The sequence below is a fragment of the Pecten maximus genome, chromosome 11 (assembly GCF_902652985.1).
Source record: "Pecten maximus chromosome 11, xPecMax1.1, whole genome shotgun sequence".
Lineage (NCBI taxonomy): Eukaryota > Metazoa > Mollusca > Bivalvia > Pectinida > Pectinidae > Pecten > Pecten maximus.
The window spans coordinates 11,484,772-11,499,964 of NC_047025.1; the positions used below are offsets into that span (position 1 = coordinate 11,484,772).

At 35.0% G+C, this 15,193-nt stretch overlaps 1 protein-coding gene across 1 annotated transcript; it reads left to right on the plus strand.

Annotated features, from left to right (window-relative positions):
• Positions 1-3,403: 3,403 nt before the first annotated feature.
• LOC117337023 (uncharacterized protein y4mH-like) lies at positions 3,404-15,064 on the plus strand. Its single transcript, XM_033897771.1, has 8 exons — positions 3,404-3,460; positions 5,332-5,493; positions 5,944-6,020; positions 6,230-6,387; positions 6,800-6,847; positions 7,714-7,830; positions 13,370-13,436; positions 14,035-15,064. The coding sequence occupies exons 1-8, from the start codon at positions 3,418-3,420 to the stop codon at positions 14,221-14,223; spliced, it is 861 nt and encodes a 286-aa protein (XP_033753662.1). The 5' UTR covers positions 3,404-3,417; the 3' UTR covers positions 14,224-15,064.
• Positions 15,065-15,193: the final 129 nt, after the last annotated feature.

Sequence of the window (15,193 nt, forward strand, 5' to 3'; positions counted from 1 at the left end):
TAGGGACACCTGAGCTACTAGGTATAACAAGCATCAAACATGTCTGACTTCGTATCAATAAAGACATGGTATGATGATGTTGACCATAGAAATTTCCCATGGTCTTCATCAAGTTTTGTTAGCTGAGTTCTCTCTATTTGGTCTTCAGTGTTATGGCGTTATTTAACTTCTTTGATGGACTCTTCCCTTGGAGAAGTACTTTGCGGTTTTTGACATTATTTTCTTCCCCAGCAGAAAAAAGGGTTGCTTCGCACAAGATTATATTATTACAATAAAACATATTTCTTTTGGTCCCAAATCTAAAGGAAACAACTCTACTTTGTTATCTACTTGTCCGTCTTCTGACAGATGATATCCATTGTTTTACCACGTTAATATTTCAATAATGACGATTTCGCCTAGAAACGACAAACTCTAAAATTGGTTTTTCAGTATGTCAGACTGCATATTCCGGTGAAGTTTGTGGTCAAGATCACAATTTGGCTTGCATTATAGCTTAACTGTGTTAGGTATGGTTTTAATTGGGGGACTATAGTCAAGCATGCGTTTCAGCAGTTATGAGCTATGGGGAAGCCCGCGCCAAACAGCGGTATCCCAATAATTGTAGTATTGCGACTTCTGAAGGGAACAGAGTTGGTTGTGAATAAATCTACACGATTGTTTTTTATGTTTTGTTTGAATTTTTAACATATTATGAAGAAAGATGACAAATTGAGCCAATCGGGAAAATTACTCCCCATTTTACCCCCTTATATCTCGAAATGGCTTCTGACCTGATCTTAATTTCATGTCTTATCACGACCACCTAACCTCAAGGTATTTATATACAAAAACAAAACGTATCGGTGATAGCCACCAGAGGGACCAAATTGGCGTTCCTCCTTTGTAACTCATCACTGTGACTTTAATGCAATTTCACGCTTAATTGATAGACCGTGTCTTTTAGGTTCACTCCTCGTGAAAGTCAGATATAAGTGTGTTGTGAAGAACTAAAAAAAAAAAACAAAAAACAAAAACAACAACAACAAAAAACAAAAAACACACACACGCACACAAGCACTCTTAATAATGGCATGTATACATATAACTTGCGCTTAAATTTCAAATTGAGATAAGTTGTATGTTGTTATGTTTCATAAAACTAGATGATTCACGAATCTGAAAAGTTGGGCAATCTATATCCTAAGTATCCTGGCATCATGTTCGGCTAAACAAATTTCGATGTACATGTTGTGGAACTCTTGTTGCACATCAGAGAAGTAAGCCTGATAATAATAAAATATAAACTGTTCGTATTAAGGTACCGTTATCTACGTTCGACACGATTTATCCAGACTACGCGAATATTTTTTCGATGTCAAAATCACATCTGCTATACTCGTGGGATAATGTATTTGTAGTCAACTAAATCGTAATATACATTTCTTGGTATACACTATGTGCCTTCTTTGAATTTATATTATTATATTCATGACGTTTTAACTATATGCGTCTTTAAATCTACTGGGTCTTAACAGATTGATCGCCAAAATTGCTTTGTCCTGATGACATTAATCCTAATACAAATTCCTAAATGGCCTCATAAAAATAGCAAGCACACCCAAGTGCATTTCCTATCTAGAAGCAAGTTACATTTGGTGTACTAATAAAAACAAATGCTTACACGCATTTAGGCGTTTTTTCATAATTATGTAATAAGAACAATAGTTATAACAAGTACGAACTCAATGATGATAAACAATTTTACAGAACAAAAATAGCACACCTCGCAACACTACTCCGTAGGCCGATCTAGAGTTTGGTCAAATCCAGACAACTTGCTCGCAACCTCTTCAATGATGTCACAACTGTTTAAGAAAGTCTTATTCCTCTTCTAACAGTGCTTATCCATGTTTCTTTTTCATCCATTTACTATCGCCGTTTGGTACGTGACCCTTAAACACTTTTAAATAACCGCTCCCTGCTGCCGCTTCAAATGCAAATTTATTTTTGTTAACAGTAATCGGATAGGTGTGCGCATTCTCAAAGGTTAAAGTGGGCACAGATGGCTTGCTAATTTGCATTTAACTGTTACAGTAAATGTCCCCTTTATCAGTGAGATCTGCATGTAAACGACATAAAACAGCAGACGACTCCGACATCATCTTCAGTTTTTGGAGAGCTCGTGCCATTCGCTGTGGTGTTGTTTTGTCAGAAGTTTGTTATGTTTATGTTAACTGGAGGTCGTGGTATCTTTCTTCGTCTTCATTATCGTCAGTTTGCCAGGACAAGTTTTCACTGTATGTTGACGTCGTAGTACTTTTCTATTGCCATCTCCCTCACCTTGTAATGATGTGAGCGTGCAATGTAGGTAAAGAGTCAATGTAAGAGCATCTAAAGCTTAGTATGACAACGTGTCTTATATCTGAGCATATGAGCTGCATACGTAATTTACGCATTGGAATTTGATGCGGCCAAGCAGCTTTGTTAATGAATAGCGTGGCACGGTCAATAAATACTGATTGATTTCTTCTGTTGTTAGCGTTTATTGCAAAGAAATGAATTCATCTTTCAAAAAAAATATAATTCTTATATCCGGGTCTCAAAAGTATAGATGTTAGTCGAGGACCGTTGCACCGGTGTGACGTTTAACCAATCCCGTTTCCATTTCATGCTGATATTTCAACAATTGGAACAAGGGTTTTTGAAGATTAGAAAAAATAACAGATATTTGATGAAAAATAATTTCGGAAAAATGATGTTTGATACATAGATTTTGGATCAATTGGAATATTTGGGGCGATATGGTAACTTTATTGGGCGAAACGCTTTTGGGGCGATACAGTTATTGGGCGATATGATTTTTTGGGGCGTAATGATTGGGGCGTAATGATTGGGGCGTAATGAATGAAATTTAGGGCGTAATAGCTTTAGGGTGGAACGTACGACACCTACTTTTTTAGTTTATTTTGTAATATTAGTTTATATTAATTTATTTAACTATGTAATATTGTTTTAGACAGAATTTTAAAATTGTACGAATGTCAGACGTATCTACAATGTCCCATTTTTTATATACTTATTATCGGACAAGTATTCATGTCTTAATAGATAGGACGGCCTTTTCTTTTTTCGTGTTATCTTTATCAACGTTTGGTCGCGCTGAACTAGACACGTACTGATACAAGATTACATCACTAAACAAACTATTTAGATCAGAGAGAGGTTTACAAGGGGACACCTTGTAAGACTGGTTGAAATGCAGAATACTATTTAATCTGACTCCATGATGGTCGAAGCATGTGATATTATCAAAACATTTTTTTTAAAAAACCCAACATATATATTTATTTTATATTCAACATTGTTGCGATTCCGTTCAGTTGCGTATTTCATCAATAAATTCCCCTTTCCGTTCACCCTTCTGAAATTGGAACGATGGCTTCCGGTGGGAGTGAGGATTACGTGGACAGTCATTTTCGTAAGTATTTTCATTGCATTAACTACATTTTAAAAAGTCATTTAAACTATTAATACATTGTAAAAACAGGACTTCATGAAACACGACACAAGCTTTGCAGACAGGTTCGGGTTTTTGTTTTAACTGATAAGAAAACGTTCAGAAGTATGTAGTCCACTTGTCTTCGTACATGTACATCAGTGGAAATGAAACGGGGGTGCAGAGGATACAACATTAGTTGAGCAATGGTCGTTTATGTTCCTAATATTTCTTAATTGTTACCGTAAGTATTTTGCAATTCTGACTATCACCGGGGAGCTACGCTATCATTTTGACTTATTCCTTAATACGTAGATAGTAATTAAAGGGGGTGCATGGGGTCTATGCTCGTATGTGTGCGCAGTTGAAAATGAAATGGGGGTGTTATGCCGGTTGGTTAAGTAAAGTTTAATTATGAAATCTTTTTTGTGATATAACATATGTAAACAACTGTATGTACGCGAATGCATCGTATTGTCAGTTGTACTTGTTACTGTCAATTGTAATTAACCGTCAAATGAAACGATGAATTTTTCGTGCCGTCATTGTTGGAGGGATTTCATGTTAAAATGTTCTTATTTTGACTGGGATTAAAACATCATATCATCGTAAATTAATATCATCAAAATAAAAAGGTATATTGATATATCTGACGCCCCAAACGCTTTGTTCGGGAACTATGTACTGTATACATTGTATCATATGTGATTACGACACGATGTTTTGGTATAGAACGATTATGAATAGACGAAAGGTTTACCGCCATGTGTTGTCTTATATATTACGGTTGAAACATAGTTTTACTTATGAAAATTGTTCAGCATCAGGGGATAATATCATACCTGACATGTGTATTCCATTTAATCTCTCGTTCATAGGTTGTATACGTCGCTATATGCTTTAGTTTATCTCAGTAAACACAGTTCGTCTTTACCGACAGCAATCATTGTTTATCTTTTCGGAACCTCTTTAGTGTTATCTGCTTGGTGTCTACTAGGTTTTCTCGGATCTGATCCTTTAATGTATAGCGGCGCGGGAGATCTCTCGTGCTTGAATTCTTAAGTGATGTCATTGGTTCGCACTCCCTATACAATGTATATTGCGCGCGGGAAATATGACGTTCAGTGAAGGTTTGACCTCACTAACATAAGCTGACCAGCTCTACTTTAGCAACAGTATGAAGAAATCAGAGGTAGCAGAAATTGCAGCTTAGGAGAAGGTACGAGAAGCCACTAAGAGATATTAGGAGTTACTAGGAGTAAATATGAATTATCTAAAAGAGTAGGAGTCACTAGGATAAATAAGTGGTTACATGTGTAGTAGGAGTAAGAGCTATTAAGAGTTACTAGGAATTATTTTAAGAGAGTAGGAGACATGATGAGTTACTAGGAGACATTTAGTAATAATGTATTAGAAATACAAAATTGAAATTTTCGATTATTTTTACCAACCTGCCCATTTATTGTCTGTTTACATCAACATTGTAAAGGGAGATAATTCATCATATTGCTGTAACTGAATAAATTTCCAGATTGTCTTTATATAATTTGTTGAGCTTTTCTTGAGAAGTTCGCCACAAGCCACCGCCAGACGGATCTGTAAATTTCTATACAATGCATCGCCAGGAAAGATACTCGGTCACACGACAGACTGTTTAAAGTCTTGAGTAACTGACGATCCGGGCATTGTAGGGGGGAAGGGGGCCTATGTTCGTATGTGTACGCAGGAAGAAATGAAATTGGTGTAAGCAGATCGAAATAAAAAGGGATGGCCGCTGACCGATCGAGCTATCGATTGAAATCTAGCTGATCTAATGAATAACCAAATATGTCATGAAAACATTTGATTTTCAGACATTTGGGACTTAGATAAGTTCAAATATCCATGGCCAACGTCAGCGGAAGGACCTATATTCCGAAAGGTTACAGCGGATGAATATGTAAACAACCTTCAGAAAACCCCGGTCAGATATGGAATTTTTGTCCAGTGTCTTAACGGGCACCCAGATGAATCAAGTAAGTTTTGATATACATATGTACATGTAAGTATAAAGTGCTATCAACATTTGCTCTTTTGACGCTCTTCTTCGATTTCAATTTTTAATGGAATATCGTTGGGTTTTTTTTGTTACTGTTATCAAATGTAAACATATTGATGAAAATTATATTCATATCAAAATATATAACCGTATATGATCAGGATTTAAGTATAATGAATGCTTTATAAAGGAAACGAGATCAAATGTATGGTTGGCATATAAAGTAATGTTTCATCATTAGACATGTGTCTTGCTTTGAAATACTGATAGATATGAGTCAAACAGGATGTCCATTATTTTCGCTGGAAATATGAATGATATCTTCTCGCATTAGAAACGTATGTCTTCGAAAAAAGAGATATCCTTTTAAATGTATATGCAACTCGTGTTACACTGTACAGTGTACCTTGCGAATCATCTTTCTCAGAATGGGTTATGGAGCAGGCGAAGTCAAGGCCGGAAATTAAAGGCGTTGTCGGTGGAGTGGACCTAACGGACCCAAACGTAACTACCATTTATCATATCAATCAGAAACGGTGGTAGATACGATGACTCTCCTGGAAAGTTAATCGGACTATCCTTCAGAAAAGGAATTTCGATATTTTCCGTAAAGAGGTCACCAGGATTTGGTTAAAAGGGTTTTGAGATTATTGGCTTTTGTAGTTGCAGATCTCTTGAAAAATACGACCAACACATTATTTCATTGCTTTTAGATACGCGAGATCCTTGCAGACCTACGTCAGAACCCCTTATTCAAGGGGGTCCGACACATCCTTGACACGGAGGAGTCCACGTGGATCACACGTGATGACGTACACAAGGGTTTAGCGGTCCTGGAAGAACTCGGTTTGACCTATGACCTTTTATTGAGGTACTACTTTCAGTAAAATAATGTTTCCGTTACAACACATATTTGTAATGATTTCTGCGTCGATAATGTTGCTATTTTCAATGCTACCATTTCTGTCAATCGTCATCATTTACATAAATAAAATGACTATCTTACAAGTTTTCGATTGACATAATATATTTTGTTCTCTTGCAGTTTGCATTTTTTTCCCTGTTAATAGTGCAATGGTTTATAACAATTCTTAATAAACTAAAAAGGACATATGGAATTAAACAAATTTAAGGAAAAGCAAGAAAAAACTGTAATTTACTGCCTCTTTTTACTGGCTGAAATGTTTGGTTGATTTATCAGTAGTATCTAACAAGCGTGACGTAATTTCTGATATGACGCCACAGGCTATGACATATATATCTTCACGGTTCATACCTTGTAGGCCACATCTCCTGTGCTACATACCAAGCCTGGTGGCTAAATTTCCCAGGTGAGTGACGTCACATAACCATTTCCATCTGGACTGCAGTATGTACGAACTATGTTTAACCAAACAGCAGATGTCATAGAAATAAATTGTAGCTTATCTAGAACCGGAAAGGACGTAAGTTCATTGGACCGGAAATGGCAGCGGTATAATATCTAGGATGACAGTGACTGGTATCATAAAACTCACTAAAACAGCGTTATTGCTTTTAAAACACACATTTCACTAAAATTACAAACAAACAGTAATAGGGAAAAACGGATTACTCGTGTGTAAACTGCAATTTTTTAACAGATATTTCAAAGTGCGCCATGTTGAAACATCTGTATTCGATTCCTGTAAGATACTTCAAACATTTTATTTTTTTATCGTTACATTTTAGTAAATTCTACAATATTTCCAAAAAGTCAAAACAAAAACGAAAATAATCATGGCGCATTCATACTTATTGCGCATTCGTGCACCGGTCCGGCTATGAACGATGCATTCCTGCGCGTCAAATTTGATTTTTACACACTTGTAAACAATGACTTCGTTAGTAGAGTTATATAACGAAAAAATACCGGAAATGGAAATACATTGTATAGAGTGACAGCTGCTTAAACCAATTTTAAGAATGACTGGGCAGTTTGTAATATAATCATTTAGGTAGCAGTAGATGAAATCTCTATTAAAACCAATAAAGCATTCATTTGTACAGATTAGTGACTTTGCAAAACAGCCACCGAAATGTCTATTAGATATGTATACAGGGGAATCCATGAATTATCCTGGTTATATATGTATATGATCGACTCTTACATGTCCGAAGGACGAAGATGGATTTATTTTCCCTTGATTTTCTTTCATATTCTAAGTTTGATTTTCAGACTGAAGATGGTGGTTGACCATATAGCCAAACCATACATCAAAGACAAAAAGATTGACCAGTGGAAACTGGACATGGCCGAAATAGCCAAGCAGAGTGACCAGGTCTATTGTAAGATGTAGGTTGAAAGAACTGTCAATGTCGTACTGTAGACATATCGAATCATACCACACCATGATGTTTTGTAGACAATAAATCAACTTCCTATTGTTTTTTGGATATATTATGTGGAAAAGAACAACTTTGCTCTAACGCTGTAAGCCTGTATGTGAGTTTATGTAACCCCGTAAATGACGTACGGTTAACCCTAACCCTAAAACTACAGTTTCTATAACGTTTTATAGGACTTGCTGTAACCCTATGTGTGAGTTAATGTAACCCTGTATGTGGCTTACTGTAACCTTACAGGTGACTTTCTGTAACTATATAACCCAATATGTATCTATATATCTTTGTAACCAAATAAGTGAATTAATGTAAGTCCTAAACATGTATGTGTCATACCGTAACTATATAACCCTATATATGTCATACTGTAACTATATAACCCTATATGTGTCATACTGTAACTATATAACCCTATATATGTGTCATACTGTAACTATATAACCCGTATATGTGTCATACCGTAACTATATAACCCGTATATGTGTCATACCGTAACTATATAACCCTATATGTGTCATACTGTAACTATATAACCCTATATGTGTCATACTGTAACTATATAACCCTATATGTGTCATACTGTAACTATATAACCCTATATGTGTCATACTGTAACTATATAACCCTATATGTGTCATACTGTAACTATATAACCCTATATGTGTCATACTGTAACTATATAACCCTATATAGTGTCATACTGTAACTATATAACCCTATATGTGTCATACTGTAACTATATAACCCTATATGTGTCATACTGTAACTATATAACCCTATATGTGTCATACTGTAACTATATAACCCTATATGTGTCATACTGTAACTATATAACCCTATATGTGTCATACTGTAACTATATAACCCTATATGTGTCATACTGTAACTATATAACCCTATATGTGTCATACCGTAACTATATAACCCTATATGTGTCATACCGTAACTATATAACCCTATATGTGTCATACCGTAACTATATAACCCTATATGTGTCATACTGTAACTATATAACCCTATATGTGTCATACTGTAACTATATAACCCTATATGTGTCATACTCTGACTATATAACCCTATATGTATCATACTGTAACTATATAACCCTATATGTGTCATACTGTAACTATATAACCCTATATGTGTCATACTGTAACTATATAACCCTATATGTGTCATACTGTAACTATATAACCCTATATGTGTCATACTGTAACTATATAACCCTATATGTGTCATACTCTGACTATATAACCCTATATGTGTCATACTGTAACTATATAACCCTATATGTGTCATACTGTAACTATATAACCCTATATATGTCATACTGTAACTATATAACCCTATATGTGTCATACTGTAACTATATAACCCTATATGTGTCATACCTGTAACTATATAACCCTATATGTGTCATACTGTAACTATATAACCCTATATGTGTCATACTGTAACTATATAACCCTATATGTGTCATACTGTAACTATATAACCCTTATATGTGTCATACTGTAACTATATAACCCTACATGTCATACTGTAACTATATAACCCTATATGTGTCATACCGTAACTATATAACCCTATATATGTCATACTGTAACTATATAACCCTATATGTGTCATACTGTAACTATATAACCCTATATGTGTCATACTGTAACTATATAACCCTATATATGTCATACTGTAACTATATAACCCTATATGTGTCATACTGTAACTATATAACCCTATATGTGTCATACTGTAACTATATAACCCTATATGTGTCATACTGTAACTATATAACCCTATATGTGTCATACTCTGACTATATAACCCTATATGTGTCATACTGTAACTATATAACCCTATATAGTGTCATACTGTAACTATATAACCCTATATGTGTCATACTGTAACTATATAACCCTATATGTGTCATACCGTAACTATATAACCCTATATGTGTCATACTGTAACTATATAACCCTATATGTGTCATACTGTAACTATATAACCCTATATGTGTCATACTGTAACTATATAACCCTATATGTGTCATACTGTAACTATATAACCCTACATGTCATACTGTAACTATATAACCCTATATGTGTCATACCGTAACTATATAACCCTATATATGTCATACTGTAACTATATAACCCTATATGTGTCATACTGTAACTACATAACCCTATATGTGTCATACTGTAACTATATAACCCTATATGTGTCATACTGTAACTATATAACCCTATATGTGTCATACCGTAACTATATAACCCTATATGTGTCATACTGTAACTATATAACCCTATGTGTCATACTGTAAATATATAACCCTATATGTGTCATACTCTGACTATATAACCCTATATGTATCATACTGTAACTATATAACCCTATATATGTCATACTGTAACTATATAACGTTATATGTGTCATACTGTAACTATATAACCCTATATGTGTCATACTGTAACTATATAACCCTATATGTGTCATACTGTAACTATATAACCCTATATGTGTCATACTCTAACTATATAACCCTATATATGTCATACTGTAACTATATAACCCTATATGTGTCATACTGTAACTATATAACCCTATATGTGTCATACTGTAACTATATAACCCTATATGTGTCATACTGTAACTATATAACCCTATATGTGTCATACTGTAACTATATAACCCTATATGTGTCATACTGTAACTATATAACCCTATATGTGTCATACTGTAACTATATAACCCTATATGTGTCATACTGTAACTATATAACCCTATATGTGTCATACCTGTAACTATATAACCCTATATGTGTCATACTGTAACTATATAACCTTATATGTGTCATACTCTGTAACTATATAACCCTATATGTGTCATACTGTAACTATATAACCCTATATGTGTCATACTGTAACTATATAACCCTATATGTGTCATACTGTAACTATATAACCCTATATATGCCATACTGTAACTATATAACCCTATATGTGTCATACCGTAACTATATAACCCTATATGTGTCATACTGTAACTATATAACCCTATATGTGTCATACTGTAACTATATAACCCTATATGTGTCATACCGTAACTATATAACCCTATATGTGTCATACTATAACTATATAACCCTATATGTATCATACAGTAACTATATAACCCTATATGTGTCATACTGTAACTATATAACCCTATATGTGTCATACTGTAACTATATAACCCTATATGTGTCATACTCTAACTATATAACCCTATAAATATAGCCTTGCTAGATTAAAAAGAAGCTGTCTTGAAATTACATAACAGACTGAAGAAGCGTATTTTTGTCCTTTACTCTCGTCAATTACTTTTTTTTTCACGAAACTTTTAATGCAACAACAATATTATATGAATTGTTTTTTCTCATAGCTACTCAAACGTTATAGTATTATGTTTTACAATTGATGTTACCTTGTAATTATTGTATTAATAATAAAACAAAAGATAATTAGAAAGAAAGATCGAAAAAAAAAGAAAGAAAGAAAGAAGAAAGAAAGACTTTAAAAGAAAGAAAGAGATGATAAAGAATGAGAGCCCTCTTGCATGAGGACACATTATTGTCAAAGAGATGACGCCAGGGCTCCCCAACCCCGGGAGCTTTCTAATAGATGGGGGATTAAAATTGATTTGTTGAAAAAAAAAACAAAAAAAACCCCACCCCTATATGGGATTGTCTGTCACGTTATCGCCGCTTTGTTGTTACCCTGTTTGTAATTTAGGCTGTAACCCTGACACCAGATTTGTTGCTACCCTGTATGTAATTTAGGCTGTAACCCTGACCAGATTTGTTGTTACCCTGTATGTAATTTAGGCTGTAACCCCGACCAGATTTGTTGTTACCCTGTATGTAATTTAGGCTGTAACCCTGACACCAGATTTGTTGTTACCCTGTTTGTAATTTAGGCTGTAACCCCGACCAGATTTGTTGTTACCCTGTATGTAATTTAGGCTGTAACCCCGACCAGATTTGTTGTTACCCTGTTTGTAATTTAGGCTGTAACCCTGACACCAGATTTGTTGCTACCCTGTTTGTAATTTAGGCTGTAACCCCGACCAGATTTGTTGTTACCCTGTATGTAATTTAGGCTGTAACCCCGACCAGATTTGTTGTTACCCTGTTTGTAATTTAGGCTGTAACCCTGACACCAGATTTGTTGTTACCCTGTTTGTTATTTAGGCTGTAACCCCGACCAGATTTGTTGTTACCCTGTTTGTAATTTAGGCTGTAACCCTGTCCAGATGTTTTGTTACCCTGTTTATTATTTAGGCTGTAACCCTGACCAGATTTGTTGTTACCCTGTTTGTAATTTAGGCTGTAACCCTGTCCAGATGTTTTGTTACCCTGTTTATTATTTAGGCTGTAACCCTGACCATATTTGTTGTTACCCTGTTTGTAATTTAGGCTGTAACCCTGTCCAGATGTTTTGTTACCCTGTTTATTATTTAGGCTGTAACCCTGACCAGATTTGTTGTTACCCTGTTTTTAATTTAGGCTGTAACCCTGTCCTTATTTTGTGTTACCTTGTTTGTTATTTAGGCTGTAACCCCGACCAGATTTGTTGTTACCCTGTTTGTAATTTAGGCTGTAACCCTGACACCAGATTTGTTGTTACCCTGTTTGTAATTTAGGCTGTAACCCCGACCAGATTTTTTGTTACCCTGTTTGTAATGTAGGCTGTAATCCTGCCATGATTTTGTGTTACCCTGTTTGTTATTTAGGCTGTAACCCTGACCAGATTTGCTGTTACCCTGTTTATAATTTAGGCTGTAACCCTGTCCAGATTTGTTGTTACCCTGTCTGTTATTTAGGCTGTAACCCTGACCAGATTTGTTGTTACCCTGTTTGTCATTTAGGCTGTTACCCTGAACAGAATTGTTGTTACCCTGCTTGTAATTTAGGCTGTAACCCTGACCAGATTTGTTGTTACCCTATCTGTTATTTAGGCTGTAACTCTGACCAGATTTGTTGTTACCCTGTCTGTTATTTAGGCTGTAACCCTGACACCAGAATTGTTGTTACCCTGCTTGTAATTTAGGCTGTAACCCTGACCAGATTTGTTGTTACCCTATCTGTTATTTAGGCTGTAACTCTGACCAGATTTGTTGTTACCCTGTCTGTTATTTAGGCTGTAACTCTGACCAGATTTGTTGTTACCCTGTTTATTAATTTAGACTGTAACCCTGACCAGATTTGTTGTTACCCTGTTTGTAATTTAGGCTGTAACCCTGTCCAGATGTTTTGTTACCCTGTTTGTAATTTAGGCTGTAACCCTGACACCAGATTTGTTGTTACCCTGTTTATTATTTAGGTTGTAACCCTGTCCAGATTTGTTGTTACCCTGTTTATTATTAAGGCTGTGACCTTTCCGGATATCACCGTAACTTTGTTCGTGCGTTATTTACATTGTAATCATATATGTCATATCCATACTTAGATCTAGCATGGTAACAGAGGCTGATTGGGAGGCATGGAAACCAGATGATTTCGTCCCTTATGTCCAGGTAAAACATTAATATATTTGATTCATTAAACACATCTGTGACCAATTACTTGGTTTCCATTTGTGACAGGTTTTACTTTATAAGTTGATGTGTAATATGTTTGGAATTATGTACATGCAATATACATTTTATCATAAATGTTATATCAAACTATATACGTATTCATCACGTTTGTTGGCCCGGCTTGAAGGTAAATTTAATTTTGATTGCGTTACAATTTTAACAATTTTGAGGTGTACCATAGGGGTCAACATATGCCTTAAACAATCTTGCATGTCAAATAAGACCTCGGGGAGTTTATTTCATTTTTCGCAGGGAAATCTTGAAAATGATATTTTCAGGCTAGTGAAAATAATCGTTTTGATATTTTCACTCGTTTTTACCAATCTGAAATATCATAACATATATAGTTAACATTTGTCTTTCATCACTTATGAAATCAACAATGTAGAATTTCAATGTATTTTTAGAAAGATTTTGAAAAAAAATATCACCCACTGATAAGTACAACATGCAGAAAATTTTTTTACAAAGAAAATAGAAATACTTAATATGCATGTATTATAATTGATTGATTACTTTCATTTGATAATTTCAGCACATCATATCTTGTTTCGGCGTGGACAGGGTAATGTTTGGATCCGATTGGCCCGTTTGTACGCTAGCTAAGGCTTCATTCAGTGACGTGTTCGAGTTATTTACCAAGCTGATATCAACATTTTCAACTCAAGACAAAACCAAGATGTTACGGGAAAACGCCAAGGTTTTCTACTCTCTGGACATTTAGGATAATTATGTGGTATTTAGTCTCCAAACGTGTAATCATTTTCATAAAAAATTGTTGACAGTAAAATCTGGTATACTTCATACTGAACGAGGCAGGTGTTATACATCTAAACATTGGACGTATGCCAATAGACAGGACATCAGAGGACATATATCTAAAATACTAAAAAAAAAAAAAAAAACTAAAAGGAATCACTTCTCGTAAAGGGCGACTACTCTGGAAACTATTAAGGAATGATTAATTCGTGATTACGTTGAGATATTGAACATTTAATATCAGATCGCAACTTCTATTATTGTATTACCTTTCTGTCATGGGTTCTGTCCCCTGACGGAGACTAAGCCATGAAGTCATGGGTTCTGTCCCCTGACGGAGACTAAGCCAGGTCAATGAATTAGAACTCTATGCTCGTTACAGGACGTGTAACTTTCAACATAGCTATAATTTCGGTCCTCATTATGTGACTAAGAGGAATTTCAAAGAGAAGAACTCTATGACATTTCTTACAGGACCTTCGCACGAATACCAACCCAGTTATCCGAATATATGTACATTATCAGTAATTTGTGTAGCATAAGATACGTATAAACGTTATTGGAATTTGAGAGTTTGAGTCAAGTTCCTGTAGTCCAATCAAATTTGAGCACCCCTTCATTAGCCAGTATGCCGCTTTTTATACCTGAAGCAGACAGCCGAGCTCCCCCAAAGAGTGACAAGAGAGTAATAGCTGGTATTATTTATATCTCAAAGACAAATATGATGACTTAATATCTATGTGTTCGTGATGGTACATGTATGCAACACAATTACCAAGAACTGCTCTTTCAATGTATGGGACCACAGGGGCTTGGCACGATTTTCCAAATGATAGTCCATATATATATGTATATATGGACTATCATTTGGAAAAACGTGCCAAGCCCCTGTGTATGGGACAAAAGCATTTATAATCTAAGTGGGATACGTATAC

Excerpts from the sequence above, each read along its gene's own strand:
- LOC117337023 (XM_033897771.1), top strand. The coding sequence starts at position 3,418 with ATGGCTTCCGGTGGGAGTGAGGATTACGTGGACAGTCATTTTC. Across the intron at positions 6,388-6,799 it reads ACCTATGACCTTTTATTGAG|GCCACATCTCCTGTGCTACA; the intron begins GTACTACTTTCA and ends CATACCTTGTAG. Across the intron at positions 7,831-13,369 it reads GACCAGGTCTATTGTAAGAT|ATCTAGCATGGTAACAGAGG; the intron begins GTAGGTTGAAAG and ends ATCCATACTTAG.